Genomic DNA, 24,361 nt, shown 5'->3' on the forward strand with positions numbered 1-24,361 from the left:
CAAAAAACTGTAAAGTCAGGGTTGCTACGTAAAAAGACGGTGTTCGCACGCAGAATACCTAAACCAATAGCTATAAAATTACACTCAACTGTATTGTGTAGTGACATTGAAAGTTACCTGCATAACTACAGCTCACCCAGTAACCCACCCTTTCAAAGCAATTTCGAGTTACGACTTTTTAACGTAAGTCTATCTTGCAATGCTAACAGACAAAGGAATTCTAACTCGAGGTCACTGCTAAACTAGAATCTAATATGGTACTAAAGTCGATTTCATAGTGTTAAAAATAAAAATACAGACCTAGAGAGGTATCTAAGCTTATTATTGTATCTTTAGATAACATTTTAATTTTTTACTCATTTTGGTCTGCTGGGCAGGGACAGATAACGCCATCTATTGAAAACCGACCGTAAACTAATATATTTTAGAATATGGAAATTCAGAGTATATATTTTAAAAAGGCAAATATACAAAAACTTTGAATGTTATTGCTGGAGTACCTATATGCAAATTCAGCAAAGAAATTCGTAAGTTTAAAAGAAAATTACACTTGTGTGATAGAAAGACTCGTATTCAATTATAAAGAAAAAGTTATAAATAGCGGTCGTGCAGAAACTTAACTACTTTTATTCGGTGTCGTGGGCAGTTAATTAACTTAATAAAAAAAATCGCATGTGTAATATTTGATATTACTTATATAAAAGGATAAGATTCGATAATGTTGATATTAGATATACTTGTTGTGATGTACTTCAGGTAAAATAAAATGATTATGGTTAAGTTTCGTTCAGAATCGTTGTATTGAATGGCCGCCTGTCAGCTGTACAAGTACTTTGGTTGGGAAGCTGTCAAATGGTGAATAGCAAAGCAGGAGCGGTAGTGAGAATAATTTCCAATAAATATGTCTTTTCATTCGCAATATAAAAGTAATAGGTAATCGCCGCGCCTAGCCGTAAGACCTAGCGTAAATACAAACCTATAGTAATACCGGCATCGTCGTAAAATGAGTTCGAGAGATAGGGACACAAAGTCACTCCAAGACAAGTTAAAAGTATTTTTCAAAAAGGGTGCATCAGGTGAGTAGGGGTGCCGATTAAAGCGGTGTGGGGGGTGCGTCGATACGTGTGGAGAGTGTACAGAGCGGTAACGAGAGGTGTGTATGTGCACAGCGCCGCTGCCGCCGCGCAACGAGCTGGTGGTGAGCGGGGAGCTGGAGCGCGAGCTGAGCGCCGACACGCCGCTGCACCGGCGGCTGCGCGCGCTCAAGGATGTCGGCGAGAAGGCCACGCACGTCCGCGTGCAGGAGGTGAGCCCACACCCTACACACTAATATTTTAGTACCCTCATTAGTTGCATTCTGATGCAACACTAGTATATCGTTTCCTTTGACCTCTCGTTGAGACCTATTTCGTTACTGGCGTATGTTTACTTGTACATTTATATATTGTCCTGTCACTCAAAAGCTGCACTGACTCCAAATCATTATCATACCATATCATTATCTGATTGTACATATCTTGTGCTTTGGTGTGATGAATGCAACATTGTTTTCCTTTGTATAAAGTAACAGCTGATGTTTGTCATTGTTTTGGTTCAATTTTATTGTGTTCTCCAAAATAATTATGTTGCTATGCAGATTTAACATCATAAGTTTACATGAGTAAACACACATTAAAGAAAATATTAAAAGTGAAACAAGCTTTGTTAATGTTTGTTCATCTAAATTATTGAAATGACAGTAGTCTAGGTCTTGATTCCACCAAGTCAGTCAAGTGTTGGTTGGGTATTATACAAAATTATTTAAATATATGATGTGCCTGAAACATATGTACATATTATGTGCCTGAGAGGTCAGGCACATAATATGTATGTACAACTCTCTATGTATTCCTTTACCATTGTAACAAGTGACATTATTATTTCTATTGCATACATAGCTTTAAAAACTCAATGCTTTATGTAATTGTAACTTTCCAATATAATATTGGAATTTATATGAACATGTATTTAGAATGCTTGACATTTCCTTATCCATTTGTATAGTTGGCTTAACTCTTACACCACCCAGTGAGACTATTACCCTATTATAATGTTAACAAAATATTCATTTAATGAATATAATTCATGTGTTCCACCAGGGTGGAGTAGAAAAACTATGGTCATGCACAAGAGATCTCCTAGAAGAAACAAATGTGGAGGCACGGCACTGTGCGCTGTGGTTCCTGCAGCGGATAGCGGAGGGCCAAGCGGAGTACCTACAGATAATGCGCACCATATTATTTCACTACTTGAGGAACACACACGCCACACACTCACCAGAAGACACACAGCTCCGGTTTAAGCTGCTACACACACTCACCAACTCCGGCAAGAATATCAACTGCTTTGAAGAAGAGGTTAGCTATTATTATGTGGTTTTATCCATGCTATTGCAGTTAATTGTTTGAATCATTGGTTTTAAGTATGATTAACTATCATAGTAGGTTTATTGTATCATCTGAAGTTATGTCAACGGATTGACCTAGGCTAAATCTGGTAAATTTCTTATACTGTTAATCCATATGCCTGTTCAAACTAGTCTTCATTATACATTATTTTATTTTATCAGATGGTTTCATATGGTTACTGTTATGGAAGCTTAGTTTTAATACCATTACATCGTCACCCATTTATGAAATGACCGCTCCAATGGTTGCTTAACCCACAAATTGTTTACCAACCAGTGGATGCATATGGCTACAAATGTACATTTATATTTAATAGTACAAGTGAACTGGTGAGGTTAATGTATATCATACTGTTTCAGATTGGTCCGTTCCTGCTAGAATGGCTGCCTCAGATCCAGCAGCCGACCCAGCTGGTGGAGTTCCTCCAGCTCGTCATCAACGTGGTCAAGTACAATGCCACGTACCTTGACGAAGAAATTGTACATGGAATAGTCAAGTATGTATTATTTATTATACTATTATAAACATCTATAGTTTTATGGTGCTATTTAGAATTATGTATTGATCTTTCTTTATTGGATGTGACCAAGCATGTTATTACTGTCAAAACATTTTATATTTTTATTATAGAGAAGATTTCTACAATGCAAGTAGTCATATAATAGTGTAATTATTTCATTCATATAATTGAAATATGATATAAATATAGGTATAATTTAGTAAGCATGCAATCATGTTTGACAGGTAATTATCTTTATTGATTTATAATAACTAATGTTTTGTGCTATATTAGAAATGTGCAATAGAAGCACAAATGGTTCTTATTTTTCAAGTAATCAGTATTGGAACAGTTTTATTTTTGAGTTTTTGCATTTGTTTGGATCTCTTCTAAAATAGTCTAACACATATAATATATTGAATTGAGTATCAATTGACATACCTACTAAGTGGAGTTATCCTGAATACAATCATTTAATTCAAATTGCAAACTATAATAGTAGTGTGATTATGATCTTAATCAATTTGCAGTTAGGGAAAATTATGTATTTATGTTTTATGCAGTGATGTTGTATTTAAATACTTATCTTTTTACTAATCGTTAATACATATAAATTAATAAAAATTAATTCTATTAACAAATATATTATAGAAAAATCACATTAACCAAAAAGCTGAATAGTTTTTATTTAAGAATATAATAGGTCGTAAACGCGGTTACGGTTAGAGTACGTGTTTATATTCCAACGCCGCCTCGTGGCGGTGGTGGCTCACTCCCGCTGTTGCCATGCATTTATAAACTTAAATAAATAGTGTAGCAATGAATAGAAATAGATTTGGAGCGCTGCATGCAACATTTATTGACGTGACGCTCGGTCGCATGGAAACTATCGATTTGAAACTAAATGTTACCTCATCGGTTAATATTAGTTTTTACTGCTTATGTAGTGCAACAGTAGTTAATACTACTGAAAAGTCTCGAGTTCCAATCCCGTGTCGGGTCAAAGAGATTGCCCAAGAAAAAATATTGCTCAGATTGAAAAAGTTGAGGTTGTGGGACCTCTTCCCAAGCTCTCGTCGATTGACGTGTGTGAGTCGACTTTAGTGGACCTGGATGTTGAGGACACATTTGAAATCTATAAACAAAGTCCTGCACAGTTGGCTGGGTACAATAAAACTAGTCACTGTAGCCGAATGTTAATTCGGCGAAGAGAACTTCATAAATAATATTATTAGTTCAAATTATTACAGATAATTAGTGAGCGGTAATTGTGTTCTTATTTTAAGTGATTTATTTATCCTCGAGAGTGGTGAGCCAGTGTGGTGATGTGTCGGTGAGGTGTGTGTTACACCTCATATACCTCATATTGTTACGTTCACGTGTTTGTGAATGGCGTGAATCATGTATCGTGGTGTGCACCGCTATTAATGTTTCTTTAATGATACAACATTTCGTTCCAATAACTTAATTTATTTATGAGCGAGGGTAGGCAGAGGCAGTGACTATATGTTTGTTTCTTTTGAAATGCATCTTAATTTATATTAAATTGCACTTTTGCAAACGAAATATTTGAGTTATTGGTTAAACACGGTCAATGAATAAGCAACGGTGAAAAAGTTAGCAACACGATAACAACAATAAATAAGATAGGAACGAATAAATCTTACCTTAGGATAATAGTAACACAGTTTGTCATAGCACTAAATTATGTTTTTATTCTTGTGTCGGCAATAAGGAACAAAACGACAATGGTTCAGGTATTAACGTGATGCGTGTGTGTGTCGCAGTAACGCGTGCCAGCTGTGCGTGTTCGCGGCGGAGGCGAGCGTGGTGCAGAGCGGGCTGTCGCTGCTGGAGGCCGTGGTGTCGTACTCGCTGCTGCCGCGCCGCGCGCTCACCACCTTCGTGGCCGCGCTGTGCCGCACCGTCAACCTCGAGCACTACTGCCAGAACAGCTGGAAGGTCACTATTAACATAATTATTCTACATGCAACATGTTGTTATAAGGCCGTAGCCTAACCCCGCGGGAGGAGATCCTTGCACATAGTGGGACAGTAATGAGTTACAATAAAAAAGATGTAGGTATGATGGCAGCAAAACTGTAGCTTATTAACATTTACTTATACCTTTGCTTTCGAGATGGCTTTCGGAGGAGCTACAGACTTTCATAATTTCTGTTGCAATTAGAAGAGTACTTAAAGTAACATTATACTCAAAGACAAATATACTCTCGTTCCAGTTGATGCGTAACGTGATGGGCGCGGACATGGGTCACGCGGCGCTGCAAGAGATGGTGGACATCCTGCGCTCGGGCTCGTCGGGCGGCGCGGCCAGCACCGGGCCGGCGGGCGGCGCGGCGCAGGACGAGGGCGACGCGGGGCTGGTGCGCGGCGCCGTGTTCTACATCAACATGGCGCTGTGGGGGCCGCGGAGGGTGCCCACCCTCAAGGTCTCCTTCCTCGCCGTGCTGCCCGCTTTCCTCAAGGTATGCTCACTCCATTCGTATATATAGTGTAAGTATTTACTAAAACAACAGATTTATAACATGATTTTAAATGATTCGTCGAAGTGTGTTTACTGCTAATTGTTTAATTAAATATTTATTTGTTCGATTTTAGTTGAATTGTTAATTAACTTAGCCAAACAATACAGGCATGAAGTAGTAGCATTAACACATTTTTTTCTTATAACGTAAGCAGATAGTTGAGTTTCTCACTCTTAGACTTTCACTTGTTAACGTATAGTAATGTGCGTGTTGTTATGTGCAGGCCCTGGAGCGCAACCAGCCGGTGGTGACGTACGAGGTGGTGGTGAGCGTGCAGAGCGTGGTGACGCGCGTGCCGCAGGAGCTCAGCGAGCCCGCCTGGGACATCCTGCTGCCCATCCTCACCGCCGTGCTGCAGCAGGACAGTCAGTACCGCACACACTTATACACTCGCCATAGTCGTACCTGTCCTCGTATCGTTACACGTGTACGGTTTCGTCACAGAGAACTACTCGCCGCCGAACGAGCTGATCCACTCGCGCGTGCACTCGGTGATCACGAGCATCGAGCAGCTGCACGAGGCGGGCCAGTACTACGGCGACGTGGACGCGCTGCTGGAGCTCATCGACTTCTGCGGCCACGAGCGGCCCGAGGCGAGCACCATGCGGCTGGTGTCGGCGCGGGTGGCGGCGCTGTCGCCCACGGGCGCAGAGTGGCTGGCGGGCGCGCTGGCGCTGGCCGAGCGCTACCTGCGCCTGGAGCCGCGGCGCGCCGTGCGCCTGCACACGCTGGCCGAGCTGGGCGCGCTGCTGCGCCGCCACCGCTACCTGTACGAGGAGCTGCTGGAGCTGCTGGCCGTGCCCGTGCTGGGCGCCGTGGCGCTGGACGCCGACGCGGCGCTGCGGGCCGCCGCCGCCCGGGAGCTGACCGCGCTGGCGCGGGGCGCCGCCGCCGACGCCTGCACCGACCTCATCGACCTGCTGGAGAAGATCCTCAACCGGCCCTTCGAGATGTACGTGACGGACGTGCCCATCCCGGCCGACGCGGACGTGAGCGACCTGCAGCTGGCGGCGGCGGGGCTGCTGGAGCTGCTGCACGACAAGCTGCTGGCGCCGCCCGCCTCGCACGCCGCGCGGTGCTTCCTCGTGCTGCTCGACCACCTCGACAACCACTACAAGCGCCACGCGCTCTTCCAGCACCACCCCGACATCCGGATCAAGGTACGCGTCACGCGCTGCGTCGAGTGCGTATACGTGACCGTGCACGTCACATCACTCATCACGTATGCACACTGCGCAGATCTTCGAGATGCTGTTCGGGCTGCGCGCCAACCAGTTCAACTGCGTGGGGTTCTGCTACGACGCCAGCGGGGCCTTCGTGTCGGGCGCGGCGGCGCTGCGCCTGCGGCCCGTGTGCTCGCCCTTCCTGCTGGCCGAGCCGCCCGCCCAGCGCCAGCACCCGCCGCCGCCGCCCAAGGACGCGCCGCCCGTACGTACACACACTACCTCCATCGTATCCTGTCGCGTTACATATGCATTCACTTATACTTACTATGCGCAACGAATTTAACATTTTAACATACATATGTACGTAACACCAACGAAAGACAGTCTGATGATGTATAAAAAATAAATGACTTAAAGTTTTTAAGAGTTTTTGAGGGAAGTAGATATCGTGCACTGGTATATCGTGATCGCTCCCCGACAGGGCACGTGCCTGCTGCCGGTGGGGCGCGCAGCGCGCATCCTGGTGACGGCGCTGACGCGGGAGAAGGAGTGGGCCGTGCTGGGCCGCGTGCTGCGGGCGCTGCCGCTGCTGCTGCAGGCCCGGGCGCTGGCCATCGGCCGCCGCGCGCAGGACCTGGACATGCTCGCCTCCACGCTCTGCACCATGGTACTGTCTCCCAATTCATTGGTATTTTTACCCGTCTTCTGTGCTCCCATTGTATTCATGTGCCTGCACTACGTCAAGTACGTACGAACATTGCGCTATGAGCATTCTGTGTAAACCTAAACTCGCAGATCTCGGACCGCACGCTAAACTTCCCGGAGTGCCTGCGCGCGGCGGGCGGGCAGAAGCCGCTGATGTCGGAGTTCCACAGCACGGCGCTGCCCGGGCTGGCGGCGCTGGCGCCCTACCACGCCTACCTGGAGCCGCAGACGCAGCAGCGGATCGTGCGCTGTCTGCTCAAGTACGGCATGGGTGAGTGCAGCACTGTGCTACTGTACCCTGAGTGCACCCACGTTGTCTAACCCCGTGCTCGCCCGCAGTGCTCCGCATGCCGCAGCCGTACATCAACGCGCTGACGATCTTCACGCTGGAGACGCGCGAGACCATGGTGAAGATGCTGCCCGAAGTGCTGCTGGACCTCTCCAAGATCTCCGACACCAAGGCCATCGCCAGCCCCATGCTCGAGTTTCTATCTAGTCAGTGTTCCACCACCTTACTTACTCGTACACACTCACTATAAGTTACAGAATTTTTTTTTTGTTTATATTTATCGATACATATGGTTTCTTGAGACTTAGACCGTCTAACTTTGATCTTGGTCATAGACAAACTAATTTAAAACATAATTTCATCTTGGCAAGATTTTCGGTATCACACACTACACCCCGCCCGCAATCAAGACCGTGATAGGTCAGCCAAAATGTCGAGAAAATTATAAATTATCTTTAACTTAATATTTTTACCTTGTTAAAATAGTTAATTTAGTTAACTACCTTGAACATGTTTCTGAGAGTTGAACACTTGTATTGTGCAGCGCTGACGCGGCTGCCGAAGGTGTTCGCGTCGTTCGTGGAGGACCAGTACATGTCGGTGTTCGCCATCCTGCTGCCCTACACCAACCCGTCGCGCTACAACCACTACGTGGTGTCGCTGGCGCACCACGTCATCGCCGCCTGGTTCCTCAAGTGCCGCCTCTCCTACAGGAGGAACTTTGTGCGCTTCATCATACATGTGTGTATTACTTTATTGTTTGATTAGCTTTACTGTGTGTATTGGTGATTTCAGTAGCAGAAACTCTAAATTGAGACAGTTATTTTATTTATAATTAAAATTAAAAAGGTACAAAAAAATGTTGGTGATATAACTCAAAATTAACAACCTATATAGCTAGGAGGAAAGTGAGCCTTAGTATCATTTTTCGAAATAAACAATATAGAATGGGCTCAAAATAAGTAACTATGCCTCAGCTAGTTAGTTGTTGTCTTAGTTAGTTAGGTGATAGAATTAGCTATTACATTCACAATCTAAATCTCTATAGTGTGTCATAATACAGTAATGTTGCAATCAAGTACTGTTATGTTGTGTGTGTTTTGTGCAGGGTCTCCACAACTACATAATAATGCCGTTCGAAGAGCAGCTGTACAAGACCAACCACTTCCAGAATGCAGCTAACGAGGACTCCTCCAATAGGCAGAGATCTTCCAGTTTGGTCAGTCACTATACTCATATTTACTATACGAAGTATAATTTATGCTATCTATATCTATACTAGTATTATAAAATTGTAGAGTTTTGTTTGATTAAACGCGCTGCTTTCAAGAACTGATGCAAATTGAAAAATTGTATTAGTATTGGAGAGCCTATTTATTGAGGAAAGCTATAGTCTATATAACATCACGCTACGAACAATATAACCGGAGTATCAGTAAAAAAAATCATAAAATCGGGGAAAATTATAACCCTCTTTCTCTCTTATGAAACGCGAGTAAAGTGGCGCAGGTCAGCTAGTCAAAATGAAAGGTTAACTGAAGCGTGTGTCCGTGCGCAGGGCTCGAAGGCGGTGTCGCGGGCGCCGCTGGGCGGGCGCGGCGGCACGTCGGCGTCGGCCTCCGCCTCGGCCGCCTTCCACGTGGAGCTCACCGAGACCTGCCTCGACCTGCTGGCGCGCTACACCTCCACGCCCTGCAGCGTCAAGCCGCACAGGTACACCATGCTATCCCGGAGTTCAGTCATGAGCCTGGTGTATGTTATTGAATTCGCCGCTATTTCCAACGTTTCCGAGTTGCAAGGAGTGGGGGTGACGTAGACGTAAAGATGACGTTTATCCTTACCCTTACATACACTCGTCGTATTCGTTTCCTGTTTTTAATCGACTTTAAAAGGAAGAAATTGCCAATACGACCGATTTTTCGCAGCGACTTGCTGCACAAAGTTTTTTGACACGTACTAAACAGAAGGCTGTTTATTGTGTTTCAGGAGCGACACGGCCGAGTTCCTGTTTAACGGCGGTCAGTCGATGACGTGGCTGGTGGGGCACAAGCTCATCACCATCACCACCTCCGGCTGTCTGCAGAACTCCATCAAACAGGGACTCTGTGACAGGTATAACGCTTGACCAATTGCTAACTATATAAGGATGCAACTAATTAAAAAAAAATTACATACTCTATTCTGTTCGATGAGGTTTGCATTGCATTTGTGAGCGTCACATTTGTGAACGTTGCGTTGTTCCGTTTATCTGTTCTATTATTAACAGGCTTGCAAAAATGTAGGAGGTTCTCAATTAGACTATATTTGGTTTTAAAAACCGTTTTTTTGTTAGAAACACCGAATCACTGGTTTTATTCTCGCCAAACCCGGTTTTGCTCGACAAAAATGCGATTCCGTAGTGGCGACTGTTGTAATCTGACCCCTTACAAAGCTCGCTTTACCCACACACACACATGGTACATGTTTATAATGGTCTGTTTGTCTCGCGCGTGTCACAGATGCGCGGTGCTGTGCAAGCAGCACGCGGACAGCGTGTCGAGCCCGCTGCCGCCGCTGCAGCACCAGCTGTCGCAGCACAACGGAGACGCCGACCTCGCCACCACCAGCCCCGCCCCCGCGACCACCACGACAACCACACCACAGGTAAACACTCACAACACTCTTCCTTATCGTAATTGAAAAATTATAATATGTTAGTTTTGTATCACATATCATTTTTCGTGTACGATGTCGTATTTTTTCTTAAATAAAATAATGTCCAAACGTGCGACTATCTATTATTTCTAATAAGAAGGTCACGGCATAACGTTCAATAAATATCCCACGAAGTGCCTAAATACAGCATTTTCTAGTAATTTAAATACTGAAAGTATGTCTCTAGCACTAAAAAGTAAGCCTCATAAACATATTTAATAAGATATCCGTACAAACACACACAGGTGCAAGTGAACGACGGCGCGAGCGAGGCGTCCAGCAACCAGCTGCACGTGCAGGCGCAGAACAGCGCGCCCGAAGTGAAGCGGTCAGTACCCACTCACTACACACTACACACTGTACGACTGTTTGTTAACTTGTTGAGGTTATGGCTGACCGGCGATGTACTGCTGAGAACACGCTCCTTTAGGCTTCATTCTAACGTAGGTCAAACGTCCGGAAGATCACAATGCTTAAAGACACTGGATATGAACGCTATCGTACGCAGCTGATTTTTCTGTATAGCATGCGACACGGAAGAGAAAGGGTTAGGCTCTCCATTACGCTGTTTATTAAAGAAATACTAAAGATATAACAAGCAAAATATTGGCATTCTTCTGTCTCCAACTACTATTCGTGAAAAATAAACCATTGCTATTGAATAACTAACTACTTTTTATTATACAAAATTACCAAGCAGCGCTTATCCAGCTGTAAAAGATCTCAGGTCGTGTCGGTTATTCTACACACGGGACTATGAGAGTAATGGAATAGAACATGTGCCTACTTGGACACTAAACAAAGTCCTGCACAGTTGGCCAGTTACGGTGAAACTGGCTGCTGTAGCCAAATATCGACTAGAGGAAACATTATTATTACATTTATGTTATTGAACGAGTGTCTCAACAGTACAACGTCGCTGTATGCTTCCGGTACTAACAGATAGAGGGCACGCTTACTGTGCCACCGATTGGCTTCCACTCTCCTCTAAATTGTCCACTCGGCTTGTACTGACTACTTGAGTACTTACTAATAGACTAACTAACTACAGTACGACTACTGATACTGTGACTAATGCTTCGCTCTCAGTTACACTCGCTCGCTCGAATGATACGACAACACGAGGTTCAGATTAAGCGACTATTTCGGTTTTCCTAATATTTATGATAGAAAAAGCGGGGTTTGCAAAATGCTTAGTTTATGGTGTTAAACGATTTAGTGTGGGGAATTGTTTGTGTACGTATGATTGGAGCGGGCGCATTCAGGCATACGTGAGTACAGTTGGTCGCGCGCGTGTTGTGTTGTGTGCATGTGGCGTGTGTGGCGTGTGTCGCGTGCGTGGCGTGTGGCGCGTGTGTGGCGCGTGCAGGTACAGCAAGTACTCGCTGCAGCACAGCCGCAGCACGGACACGTCGTCGTGCTCGTCGCTGTCGGTGTCGGACGCCGCGCCGCTGCTGCCCTCCTCCGGGCACACCACCAGGTGTGGCCCCGCCCCCCGCCCGCCCCGCCCCGCCCCTCGCCCCGCCCACCTCGCACGCACGCGCACGCATGCACGCACGTACTATGCACGCATTCAGTCATACATGCTTGCCGCTTACGTTTCGTTGCGATTACATTTTGTGTTGGAATGCACGTTTGGTGAATGTTATTTTTTTATTTTATTTTAAGAAACTATATGCCCCTTTCTATCATCGAGATGCCATTATTTGCCATATATTGTGACGCTAAGCTTTTTAATACTGTACTGATTGCAATGTTGTTTTACATTTTTATTATAGAGACGATTCACTTGCATAACGACATTTTATAACTTAGCTGTACTGTATCATATTAAATAAATTGCACATCATTTACAAAACTTGTATAAAATATTTAGAATGTTTAAATTATCCCATTCGTATGCTAGTTATTATGAATATCGGCATGCCAGTAAAATAGAATGAACATGAAACATGAACGAAATCAAGAGAAAAAATAACTAAAATAGTAGACTTTTTATTGGGCCCGGTAACACAGTACAACTTTTGTCAGTTTCGCATTAATAAATTGACCACAGCTCTCGATGTCGATTGACAACGTTCACTCGGGTTCGATTCCTCGGGTATAGCATAGTGATTTCAGCAAACTGAAAACATATCTCCGGTAGCCCTACAAAATAAATATAAGAAAGGTATGGCGGATTACAAAATGAAAGAACGCCGTCGTTGTTTTGACTCCATCACCTGCACTGATTTGTCGGTTGCCTTTCTTCCTACGCTGACGACAGTCAAGTGTACATAAACAATATTGTATGAGACGGCGCGGCAGATTTTTATATACTCACTATGCCCTCGACCGGCGTACACGACCGATTCAGCGTAAGAGGAAGAGAAGCCTTAGGCTAAGTTCATATGACCGCGCGGAACTTACGACTGCGCGGTACAAGATCGGAGTAAACAGCTATAATAGTATTGTCTACATCACCGCGCGGTAACAGAACCGGGAAACCGCGCGGTTCAAGAACTAGCGCGCGGGTCGGAGCGCGACGCGCGGTATCGCGCGGCGATGTAGACGATACTAGCTGTTTACTTCGATCTTGTACCGCTCGGTCGAGAGTTCCGCGCGGCTCCGCGCGATCATATTAACTTAGCCTTAATCTCTTGATGTAATGTTCAATGAAATGTAATGTGACAAAGTACGGAGTCACATAATGCTTATTGTAAAAAATATTAATTAGTTGATTAGTTATTAGTTAGTACAGCAGTATAACGTGTGATTGTAGACAAAACTCGTCGGAGAACAACAAGAGCAACGACCCGCTGGTCGCCGTGCTCAACCAGTTCTCGCAACACTTCGAGAGGATCTCCAAGGAAGTTGTGAGTTTATTGCACCGTTATTGATACTTTATTACTAGGATTATTTATTCAAGTGTCGCTGGTAACTTTGCTAGTAAAAATACTGTCGTTTCAATTACCATACTTAACAAATCCGTGATTGTCCAAAATGAAGTATATAGGTCGCGAGTGACTGACGTTCTATATGTTGTATTATTATCTCCGTCACGCGCTCACCTTGTCTACAGAGCTCTCGACTAAATTGTTAAACACAATTTTATGACACAGAACCTGCAATTCAATAATTTCTATAAAAAAGCATGAACGCAATCATATGACACAAAAAGTGCTATTCAAATAATGGCGGTCAAGTTTCAAAATGACTTGCAAGCTAACTTAAACATACAGTTTTCGAATCAATGCACTTTACGTGCGTCGAGAGAGTCGTAGTCGATAGTGAATTAATGTGACGTTAAGATATAGTGGTACGAGTATAATGTGTGTGGTGTGTGTGTGTGGCAGGACACGGAGGAGTCGTGGTCGCGCGTGGGCGAGCTGGCGGCGGCGGGCGCGTGTCCGTGCTGGTGCGCGCACTGGGCCGAGGTGCACGTGCGCTCGCCCACCGGCGACGTGTGCTGGGTCATGCGCATGCAGAACCAGGTACCCACCCGCCTGCAGGACCTACTACCTGCTGCGGAACTACCCCTGCAGAATGCAGGAAGTCCTTGGCTACGGAATTAGACTTAAACCAACAGCTAACTAGCCAATTGATTAAATATTTATAGCCAATTGAAAAGTTTTGCGTTGTGCTACTGTAAACATAACTTGATTTTTCTTTATGTTTGTCAATTGTAAAACTACTGTGTCAAAGTATGTAGTTATTAAGCGTTGTGTTCCCGGTGTACAGATGAACTGGGACTACCTGCTGGAGTCTCCGCTGCAGGAGGTGGCGGCGCTGCTGTCGCCGGTGGGCTCGTTCCCCGCGCCGCCCTCCGCCCCCTCCGCGCCGCCCTCCTCCGCCTCCAGCGGGATCGGGGACTCGCGGCAAGACGTCGTACGTATACAGCCGATAATATTTCACATAATATTAAAATGCTAATCCTAAAAAATATATAAGTCCTTAAGTTCATAGCAACCCTTAAAACGTGTGATGTCTATATTAATACTATGACAAATACTGTTGACTGTGCAGGGTTCAGACGGAGACCCGCGCTCCCGGAGCGGCTCGTCGTCGTCACAGTCGCGTCCACAACCACTACCACAGGATCTGCACAAATCTAGGTAATGTACAAGACGCTCACATTACAAGACTACCCCTGAATTTACCCACTAATGTACGACTAACTAATATAATCCTATAGTACCTGCTACTCTGAACTGGTCACGTACGTTGATCGAGCGCATCATAGGTTGCGTATTTTATAGAATCATATTCTACGCACGTCCTGCGTCGCTGTGCAGTGTACATGCAACAAATTGTATAATACCGCTCGTCCGACGTACACGATCCACGAGCGACGGAAAGTAAACCGTATGTGTTTGTGTGACAGTTCGGACTCGATCGTGGGAGGCGACAGGAAGGCGCAGCACGCGGCGACACACTGCATCGTTCAACCACAGAGGTAAGCTACGAACCAAAATTCAACTATTATTTTGCTGGCATTATTGCCTACCTTCATGAGAGCAATTATTAGGGCTTGCCCAAAAAATCGCTAATCGAGTCACAATCCTTACGATACATTGCGCGAACACGTAATATCTTTCTCAATTTTGTGTACAAGTCAACGTAAACGTACATATTATGTGGTTACAAGTGTTGTATAATGTTGTGTGTTCCGCAGCGTGGCGGGCAGCAGGATCAGCACGCAGCCCATCAACATCCCCGGCTCGCCGCAGCGACAGAGCTCGTCCAGCACCACCGACGAAGACGACATGCTACTTATTGTACCTGAGGTATGCGCGCACATAGTTATTATGTGTTACGAATCTCCCTAGCGGTTACTATACAATGTTTATTCACACGTAACTTTCGATAGAGTAGTTGAAATTTGGTAATTTTGTTCTATTATTACATGATTTTTTGGACCAATCTCCGTCGGTATTTTTGACCTTAAACGAGGCAATACAAATGTGTGTGGACACTTATTGTCTCACTTACCAGTTTCACTACTTCTGAATAATTATCGGTTAGGTTATTAAATGGATATAGATAGTTGCAGTAGCAGTTGTAAAATTTCTTTATTATTTAGTGTGTATGTGTGTGTGTGTGTAGGGCAAGTCCCGGCACCCGGTGCGGCGCTCGAACTCGTCGCCGGAGATGTCGTCGTCGTGGAAGGCGGCCGTGGCGGCGCGCGACACGCCCCGCGCCCCGCCCCCCGCGCCGCACGCCCCGCCCCTCGCGCCGCACGCCCCGCCCCCCGCGCTCGTGGCGCACGCGCACTCCGACGAGATCACGGTCGATCCCGACGAGATGATCCTGTTACCCAGCTGCGAACCTACGTGAGTGTACATCACTGTTCATTTGTGTATACATAACAGGGTATCAGTTTTCGTATTTCATCGTCTGAAAATTAAAATTCTGATCGTGTCTTAACGTAGTTTATCTACTTTTAAAGTTTGAAAATATAATGTTTCTAAGTAATACTATTGTTCACCTTTAAAAACTGTCATATGAAGTTTCTAGTGGAACATAGTTCCGGTTCGATTCGTAACTCCGTCAATTGCACTTGTCAAACTGTTATACCCGTGTATGTGCAGGAGCACGTCTCAGTCGCTGCACGCCAGCAAGAAGGCGTCGAAGAAGTGCGACATGCGCGTGTCGTGCGAGGCCATCCCCGAGGAGATCTGCGGCACGTCCCCGCACCAGCCCGCGCAGCATCCCTACCTCATGACCTACAACTCCGACCCTGGTGAGAACACACGCTTCTCTCTACATTTAGGGATACAAAGATCGAGATAAAATTATGTTTTCTGATAGCAGAGACACGCTCCCAAAAAGAAGCTCCTTCCTCTTACTTTTTGAACACTTAATTTAACAGATTTTTACACATTTAAGCTAGTCATCTGCCGCTCTTGAAATCAACGGTAAACATCAATGGTTTTCAGTTAAAACATTTTCATATTTATTTACTTAAAAATAACGATGTATCGATTGCATCTCTACCTACACTCGACGCAGAGTATACCCCTGAAGCGCCGTGCCCCTATTCTATCCTATACAGTATATACAGTTCTTATATTGAACTGGAAAATTTGATCCCTCGAGAAATTACAGTCAAATGAAATTGATGCAAAACCATTCTATTTGACACCAGATTTTGCTCAATATCACAGTTTTGAAAATCAACAATATTTTAACGAAATTGAGTAACTTCGACTTGTTGAGGGTTCAATCCCCGATTCACTGACTATAAGCTTTTACTAGCAATACTCACTTAATCATATATTAATAAATATTTTAAAAATAAACTCACAAAAATGTATGAAAGATTTAGTAATTAAAGATGCTTTTACACCTAATTACTTAATTGAATCACGAAGGTATCATCGACATTATATTCATATTATAAGTAGCAAATTGATATTTAGAACCAGTTATGCATTACATTCAGTCATTAAAGCTAAAAAAAAACATTCGCTCATAACTATGTCACTAAATTGAGTAAATAAGACTTTGTCTAACACGATTAAATTGACGATTAAAAATTCTGCGTCATCAAAAATCAATATTAATGTATGCACCTTGTCTCACCCTTGACGTGTGATAAGAGAGTAGTCCTGTAAATAATGTCGATGATACCCGTGTGATAAGTCCACGTATAACCGCTAACACTTAACAAGCAGTAGCAGTAGTGTAGTGCGTGCGAGTGTTAGCGTGTACGTGTACGTGTACGTATACGTGACTACGTGCGCGCGCGTGTTGTGTCAGCTCTAAGATCGCGCGCGTGTGCAGGCTCGGGCGCCGACCAGCCGCCCGCCGCCGCCACGCACCACAACCACCACCACCAGCTGCAGAAGGTGAGATACTCTCACCTATTATATCTTCAAAATCAATACATGTTTCTTTGGCTCGGGGCTCAGGCTCCTTAGGCGCCTCAAGTTCGAAACTCGTGTGTTTGGCGTAGATATAACGTAAATGTTTTCAATTTTCATTTCTAAATATGAAAATAATTTTCGGAGAACGCACGGTTCTTAGATGCGTGTATAAGCTGCGCAAACCGGTCGTTCGTCAACCGTGCTCAAATTACAAGCAGTGTGAGTTGTTCTAGCCTGCTTATGGACAGTGTTTTGCTGCTCAAATCGCGCGTCTCGGCCCCTGTAAACAGATTATTTACGAGATAAGATCTCGACGGAAATAAAAAATTTGAAGTCCAAAGTAGCAACTGCGATCGGTGACTACGTCTTATTGCCGACCACTTTTATAGGTCGAGCGTTATTAGTTTCTCCCTACTCGATGTGCGGGAGCTATAACACGTGTGCGCTATGTTTCCGGTCAGACGGCGAGCGACGGCACGGTGCCGGAGGGGCGCGCCAGCAAGCCGCCGGCCGCCCCGCGCGGCGCCAGCGTGGCGGGCCGCGAGCGCGACGACCTGCCGCCGCTGGCGCGCTCCAAGCGCTCCAACACCATCTCCGTCATGAGCCCCACGCGCCGACACAGGTACACACACACACACACACACACTAACTACATACAAGCCGCCGGCCGCCCCGCGCGGCGCCAGCGTGGCGGGCCGCGAGCGCGACGACCTGCCGCCGCTGGCGCGCTCCAAGCGCTCCAACACCATCTCCGTCATGAGCCCCACGCGCCGACACAGGTACACACACACACACACACACTAACTACATACAAGCCGCCGGCCGCCCCGCGCGGCGCCAGCGTGGCGGGCCGCGAGCGCGACGACCTGCCGCCGCTGGCGCGCTCCAAGCGCTCCAACACCATCTCCGTCATGAGCCCCACGCGCCGACACAGGTACACACACACACACACACACTAACTACATACAAGCCGCCGGCCGCCCCGCGCGGCGCCAGCGTGGCGGGCCGCGAGCGCGACGACCTGCCGCCGCTGGCGCGCTCCAAGCGCTCCAACACCATCTCCGTCATGAGCCCCACGCGCCGACACAGGTACACACACACACACACACACTAACTACATACAAGCCGCCGGCCGCCCCGCGCGGCGCCAGCGTGGCGGGCCGCGAGCGCGACGACCTGCCGCCGCTGGCGCGCTCCAAGCGCTCCAACACCATCTCCGTCATGAGCCCCACGCGCCGACACAGGTACACACACACACACACACACTAACTACATACAAGCCGCCGGCCGCCCCGCGCGGCGCCAGCGTGGCGGGCCGCGAGCGCGACGACCTGCCGCCGCTGGCGCGCTCCAAGCGCTCCAACACCATCTCCGTCATGAGCCCCACGCGCCGACACAGGTACACACACACACACACACACTAACTACATACAAGCCGCCGGCCGCCCCGCGCGGCGCCAGCGTGGCGGGCCGCGAGCGCGACGACCTGCCGCCGCTGGCGCGCTCCAAGCGCTCCAACACCATCTCCGTCATGAGCCCCACGCGCCGACACAGGTACACACACACACACACACACTAACTACATACAAGCCGCCGGCCGCCCCGCGCGGCGCCAGCGTGGCGGGCCGCGAGCGCGACGACCTGCCGCCGCTGGCGCGCTCCAAGCGCTCCAACACCATCTCCGTCATGAGCCCCACGCGCCGACACAGGTACACACACACACACACACACACACACACTAACTACATACAAGCCGCTGGCCGCCCCGCGCGGCGCCAGCGTGGCGGGCCGCGAGCGCGACGACCTGCCGCCGCTGGCGCGCTCCAAGCGCTCCAACACCATCTCCGTCATGAGCCCCACGCGCCGACACAGGTACACACACACACACACACACACTAACTACATACAAGCCGCCGGCCGCCCCGCGCGGCGCCAGCGTGGCGGGCCGCGAGCGCGACGACCTGCCGCCGCTGGCGCGCTCCAAGCGCTCCAACACCATCTCCGTCATGAGCCCCACGCGCCGACACAGGTACACACACACACACACACACACTAACTACATACAAGCCGCCGGCCGCCCCGCGCGGCGCCAGCGTGGCGGGCCGCGAGCGCGACGACCTGCCGCCGCTGGCGCGCTCCAAGCGCTCCAACACCATCTCCGTCATGAGCCCCACGCGCCGACACAGGTACACACACACACACACTAACTACATACAAGCCGCCGGCCGCCCCGCGCGGCGCCAGCGTGGCGGGCCGCGAGCGCGACGACCTGCCGCCGCTGGCGCGCTCCAAGCGCTCCAACACCATCTCCGTCATGAGCCCCACGCGCCGACACAGGTACACACACACACACACACACACTAACTACATACAAGCCGCCGGCCGCCCCGCGCGGCGCCAGCGTGGCGGGCCGCGAGCGCGACGACCTGCCGCCGCTGGCGCGCTCCAAGCGCTCCAACACCATCTCCGTCATGAGCCCCACGCGCCGACACAGGTACACACACACACACACACACACTAACTACATACAAGCCGCCGGCCGCCCCGCGCGGCGCCAGCGTGGCGGGCCGCGAGCGCGACGACCTGCCGCCGCTGGCGCGCTCCAAGCGCTCCAACACCATCTCCGTCATGAGCCCCACGCGCCGACACAGGTACACACACACACACACACACACTAACTACATACAAGCCGCCGGCCGCCCCGCGCGGCGCCAGCGTGGCGGGCCGCGAGCGCGACGACCTGCCGCCGCTGGCGCGCTCCAAGCGCTCCAACACCATCTCCGTCATGAGCCCCACGCGCCGACACAGGTACACACACACACACACACACACTAACTACATACAAGCCGCCGGCCGCCCCGCGCGGCGCCAGCGTGGCGGGCCGCGAGCGCGACGACCTGCCGCCGCTGGCGCGCTCCAAGCGCTCCAACACCATCTCCGTCATGAGCCCCACGCGCCGACACAGGTACACACACACACACACACACTAACTACATACAAGCCGCCGGCCGCCCCGCGCGGCGCCAGCGTGGCGGGCCGCGAGCGCGACGACCTGCCGCCGCTGGCGCGCTCCAAGCGCTCCAACACCATCTCCGTCATGAGCCCCACGCGCCGACACAGGTACACACACACACACACACACACTAACTACATACAAGCCGCCGGCCGCCCCGCGCGGCGCCAGCGTGGCGGGCCGCGAGCGCGACGACCTGCCGCCGCTGGCGCGCTCCAAGCGCTCCAACACCATCTCCGTCATGAGCCCCACGCGCCGACACAGGTACACACACACACACACACACACTAACTACATACAAGCCGCCGGCCGCCCCGCGCGGCGCCAGCGTGGCGGGCCGCGAGCCGACACAGGTACAAACTCACACACACACACACACACACACACACACACACACACACACTAACTACACCACACTTATCATATAACATTATTAAGTACCCACAGATTACTTTTACACCACAACCGTGAAATGTTTGTCCTTCCACACTCCAACCTGAAAAAACTCTACAGTTACTCCGACTATAAAAATGTTGTGCATTTTATCAACTTAGCGCATGGAACAAACGCAACTTTAAGTTTGTAGCTCGACGCTGTCGATATTATTGAATACCGGCTTATTGTTATCTATCAATGTTTAGTATGTTTTCCTTCGTTACTTTGCTTGTAGAATTATAATGAAAATGAAATTAGTGCCTGATTTTATCTTCCCAATTTATTTCTGCATTTAAATATTACAAATATAAAATTTCGCCTTCTTTCTTTATACAAAAACAACTAGAAATCGAGAAAAACTAACTGCACAAATATAGCATGATATCAGTTGAACAGCTTTTTTGTAGAATCTTATTATTTTACTTATACTTTTCAACTATCTCTTTCTTTAAACCTTATTTTTATTTGTCTTTATTTTGTTTGAAGCTAACCTAGCATGTGTTTTTATTTTCTGTTCGGCTTGGTGTGTGGCTCGCGTGGCGGGTGTCGTGTGGCGGGTGTCGTGGGCGGGTGTTGTACAGTATGTACGCGGGCAGGCCGGCGGCGGGCGCGGGCGGCGCGGCGCTGGGCGCGGGCGCGGTGGGCGCGGGCGGCGGCGGCGTCACGCCCAGCTTCGTGTTCCTGCAGCTGTACCACAACATGAGCACCTACCCCATCACGCCGCCAGTGCCGGGTCAGTACCGCCCCTTCAACTTGTAAACTAATCTCACCTACTTATAATGCCATCAATATAGGCATAGCGACCCCATATTGGTCCAATTTTACACATTTTTTTCTTTGACGGTACTATTCCATACGATTTGAACATCCTGAACTGGATACAATGGAAGATAAACCGCAAGCTCGGACCGTTAAAATTAGCGGTGTCACGACGATCACAGCGCAATATTTCCGACGTCCAACATCATCTGAAAGTAATTTACTACAGAAACGACTTCCTGCATCTCCATTATGGAAACAATTTCATCCCTTAAAATTCTAGCAGTAGTGAATTAATCGTTGTGTACGTGCGCAGGTGAGACCCCCACGATACTGAACCCGCTGGCGGAGCGGCCGCTGCGGGTGTCGGGCGTGCAGCACGAGCGCACCATCAAGAACCTCGACCTCGTGCCGCCTGTCGAAACATACAAGGTACACACACTATACACACTGACACTCTACCACTACTTCTGTTATTAAGCTAACGTACTGCCTACAGTGAAGTTCTATCTAAATTTATTGTCGACGTTCAACTAACTATTGACAAATGCATAAATAACTGGTTATCGCCCCTGGCGTACTTCACAATGAAAAAAAAAATTAAGTTTTAATATTAGATAGAACGATAGATGATAGTACTGTATGTAGTGATGGTACTATCATCTAACAAGTAGAAAAATCGTTCTATGGTACACGTTGAAACCATCATAGAACGTATACGTACGCGTAACATGTGCGTATGCGTAATTGATATTGCGTATAACATATTTAAGAGTAGCATTTCAGTTATTTTAGCAGACGCAAGAAAACACTTACAGATTGATTTATGAGGGAGTTTGATACAATTTTAGAAAACACGCGTTTTTTTTCTATTAAATTATTGATTCTCATGTTGTTACAATGTTCCAGATCGGCGTGTTATACGTCGGTCCCGGTCAACAAGACAACGAAGTTTTAATACTGAAGAACGAATATGGCAGTGTGAGGTACGTTACTTAACACAACACCCTACAGGTAACAGGTGGATAAGTATGGATCTACCCGAGTATCGTTCGACACTTGGAGAGTAGAAACAAAAGATGGGCTAGTTTCTATAAAATTAGCGACAGTTTATATGGGTGTGTATGTGTATGTGTGTCAGGTACGCGGAGTTCCTGACGCAGCTGGGCACGCTGGTGTCGCTGGAGGGCGGCGAGGCGGAGGAGCAGCCGCACCTGTTCCTCAACCTGGAGAAGGGCGGCAAGGACGGACACTACACCTACGTGTGGAATGACGACATTATGCAGGTATTATACTCGAGCTGTTGAATTCTCATCAACATCGTTCTAGTTGCAAAACATCTGTAGTGAAAATAAGATTGTGTCGCGGAGGTAACCATGAGTATTAGTAATACGCTGTTCCGTAGGTACTGTTCCACGTGGCGACGGCGATGCCCTCGTCGGCCAAGGACCCCACGTGCAACGAGAAGCGCAAGTACATCGGCAACGACTTCGTGTCCATCGTGTACAACGACTCCGGCGCCGACTTCAACATACACACCATCAAGGTACGTTGTGCACACACACACACACACACACACATACACCCACCCCTCTCCCCGCACGATGTAACGAGCGCCTGTGGTTCTCAGGGTCAGCTGAACTTCTGCATCGTGGTGGTGGAGCCGTACGAGCACGGCATGAACCGCGTGTTCATCAAGACCAAGGACGAGCGCATCCGCACCAAGTTCCTGGCGCACCTCGACACGCACTGCGTGTCCGACCACAACGTGGCGCTGCTGGCCCGCCAGATGGCGCTGCACTGCGCGCTGGCCTCGCACATCTCGCAGTCGCTGAAGCTGGGCGGCGCGCCCTACGCCTCCAACTCGCTGGAGCGCCTGCGCCTCATCAAGCGCCTGCGGGTCCGCACGCAGGCGGAGCGCCTGGCGGCCGCGGCGCGGGCCCCGGAGCCCTACGCCGCCGCGCCCGACCTGGCGCACCGCGTGGCCATCGACGACTTCAACGACTACACCTAGCCCGCCCGCGCCGACCCCGTCTGTGTCTCCTTTCGTTTTTTACATAAAAAATAAAATAAAACTTTTTGTGAGATGTGATAGTAGCGTAACGATTGAATACGAAATAGTAATACGAGAAATATATTTAAAGCTGGCGAGTTTTGTACGAGTGCGCTTCGCTTATGGGATCTCGCGACTTTCATATTGTTACGTACCTAGCGGTCGGTCCGCCGGCGCCGCCCGCGCCGCGTGCCCCGGGCGACTCCTCGACGTAGCTATATTTAATGTTACTTTACACACGTTCTCGTGCGTCGTTCGGTTTTGTAGCACCATTATACATAGGACAGACGCATGCTTCCCTAGCAGCTAACCGCGCGGGATCGCCGGCACGAGGCGCTCGGCGGCGGGGCGGCCGCCATGATATTCGGATGGTATTATATTATTGTTGTACTAGTGTTCACTCCGGCCGGCTGTAGGTCGTCACGGGTACACGGAGCTCACTCACCGCACCGCTACTCTTTACTTTACGGTCGACGTACGACGAAACATGAATTCATTGTTTTTTATTTATTCGATTCTAACGATACCTACATATTTCTGTCTAGGTTGTCTGTGGCTTAAATAGTTTAATTTCTTATATAAAATTTAGATTTTGAACTGAATAATATAAAAGTTAATGTTAAGGAGTTTAGTAAGTACATGTTTTCACAAATATGAGTTTGTCAGTGGTCAGCGTGTGGCCGGCGCGCCGCGCTCCGAGGACACGTGTCCCGCGACATGTCCCGCGAGCCGCGCGGCGGCCACTCGCGGACGGCGAGTCGTTAACAGTTGAGGCATTTCTTGTTTATATATATTTTATGTAGCAATTTATTTCCTGACAAAAGATTTTGTAATCAAATAAATGATGGCTATTTTTTCCTACGTTTTATTCCCTCCGACGACATCGAACCTTTTAATAGAAATTATAC

The 24,361-nt window shown here is 48.1% G+C and overlaps 2 protein-coding genes across 4 annotated transcripts; both read left to right on the forward strand.

Annotated features, from left to right (window-relative positions):
• Window positions 1–816: 816 nt before the first annotated feature.
• LOC142974540 (tuberin-like) lies at window positions 817–19,393 on the forward strand. 3 transcript variants are annotated; one of them, XM_076116941.1, is made up of 29 exons: window positions 817–1,076; window positions 1,170–1,306; window positions 2,139–2,396; window positions 2,807–2,943; window positions 4,734–4,908; window positions 5,186–5,431; window positions 5,715–5,856; window positions 5,936–6,651; window positions 6,731–6,919; window positions 7,139–7,324; window positions 7,453–7,633; window positions 7,702–7,857; window positions 8,196–8,392; window positions 8,760–8,870; window positions 9,210–9,364; window positions 9,638–9,763; window positions 10,150–10,294; window positions 10,591–10,673; window positions 11,715–11,825; window positions 13,107–13,200; window positions 13,681–13,818; window positions 14,066–14,212; window positions 14,351–14,439; window positions 14,709–14,780; window positions 15,000–15,111; window positions 15,431–15,657; window positions 15,916–16,067; window positions 17,087–17,175; window positions 17,655–19,393. In XM_076116941.1, exons 1-29 carry the CDS (start codon window positions 1,004–1,006, stop codon window positions 18,150–18,152), a joined length of 5,142 nt encoding a protein of 1,713 aa, XP_075973056.1. In that variant the 5' UTR covers window positions 817–1,003; the 3' UTR covers window positions 18,153–19,393. The 3 variants fall into 3 exon arrangements, with proteins under 3 accessions (XP_075973056.1, XP_075973057.1, XP_075973058.1); XM_076116942.1 differs by having other exon boundaries at window positions 17,111–17,175; XM_076116943.1 differs by lacking the exon at window positions 11,715–11,825.
• LOC142974864 (uncharacterized) lies at window positions 18,260–24,308 on the forward strand. Its single transcript, XM_076117435.1, has 15 exons — window positions 18,260–18,282; window positions 18,345–18,437; window positions 18,500–18,592; window positions 18,655–18,747; window positions 18,810–18,902; window positions 18,973–19,222; window positions 19,412–19,687; window positions 19,883–20,132; window positions 20,296–20,470; window positions 21,238–21,374; window positions 21,717–21,832; window positions 22,310–22,386; window positions 22,542–22,686; window positions 22,806–22,946; window positions 23,031–24,308. The coding sequence occupies exons 1-15, from the start codon at window positions 18,260–18,262 to the stop codon at window positions 23,412–23,414; spliced, it is 2,346 nt and encodes a 781-aa protein (XP_075973550.1). The 3' UTR covers window positions 23,415–24,308.
• Window positions 24,309–24,361: the final 53 nt, after the last annotated feature.

The sequence above is a fragment of the Anticarsia gemmatalis genome, chromosome 8 (genome assembly GCF_050436995.1).
Source record: "Anticarsia gemmatalis isolate Benzon Research Colony breed Stoneville strain chromosome 8, ilAntGemm2 primary, whole genome shotgun sequence".
Lineage (NCBI taxonomy): Eukaryota > Metazoa > Arthropoda > Insecta > Lepidoptera > Erebidae > Anticarsia > Anticarsia gemmatalis.

What these genes read in the sequence shown, in the direction of transcription:
- LOC142974540 (XM_076116941.1), top strand. Translation starts at nt 1,004, where the DNA reads ATGAGTTCGAGAGATAGGGACACAAAGTCACTCCAAGACAAGTTAAAA. An exon ending in TTTCAAAAAGGGTGCATCAG is followed by an intron (nt 1,077 to 1,169) that starts GTGAGTAGGGGT and finishes GTATGTGCACAG; the next exon opens with CGCCGCTGCCGCCGCGCAAC. An exon ending in CGCCGTGCTGCAGCAGGACA is followed by an intron (nt 5,857 to 5,935) that starts GTCAGTACCGCA and finishes GTTTCGTCACAG; the next exon opens with AGAACTACTCGCCGCCGAAC.
- LOC142974864 (XM_076117435.1), top strand. Translation starts at nt 18,260, where the DNA reads ATGAGCCCCACGCGCCGACACAG. An exon ending in AGCCCCACGCGCCGACACAG is followed by an intron (nt 19,223 to 19,411) that starts GTACACACACAC and finishes ACTACATACAAG; the next exon opens with CCGCCGGCCGCCCCGCGCGG. An exon ending in CATCACGCCGCCAGTGCCGG is followed by an intron (nt 21,375 to 21,716) that starts GTCAGTACCGCC and finishes GTACGTGCGCAG; the next exon opens with GTGAGACCCCCACGATACTG.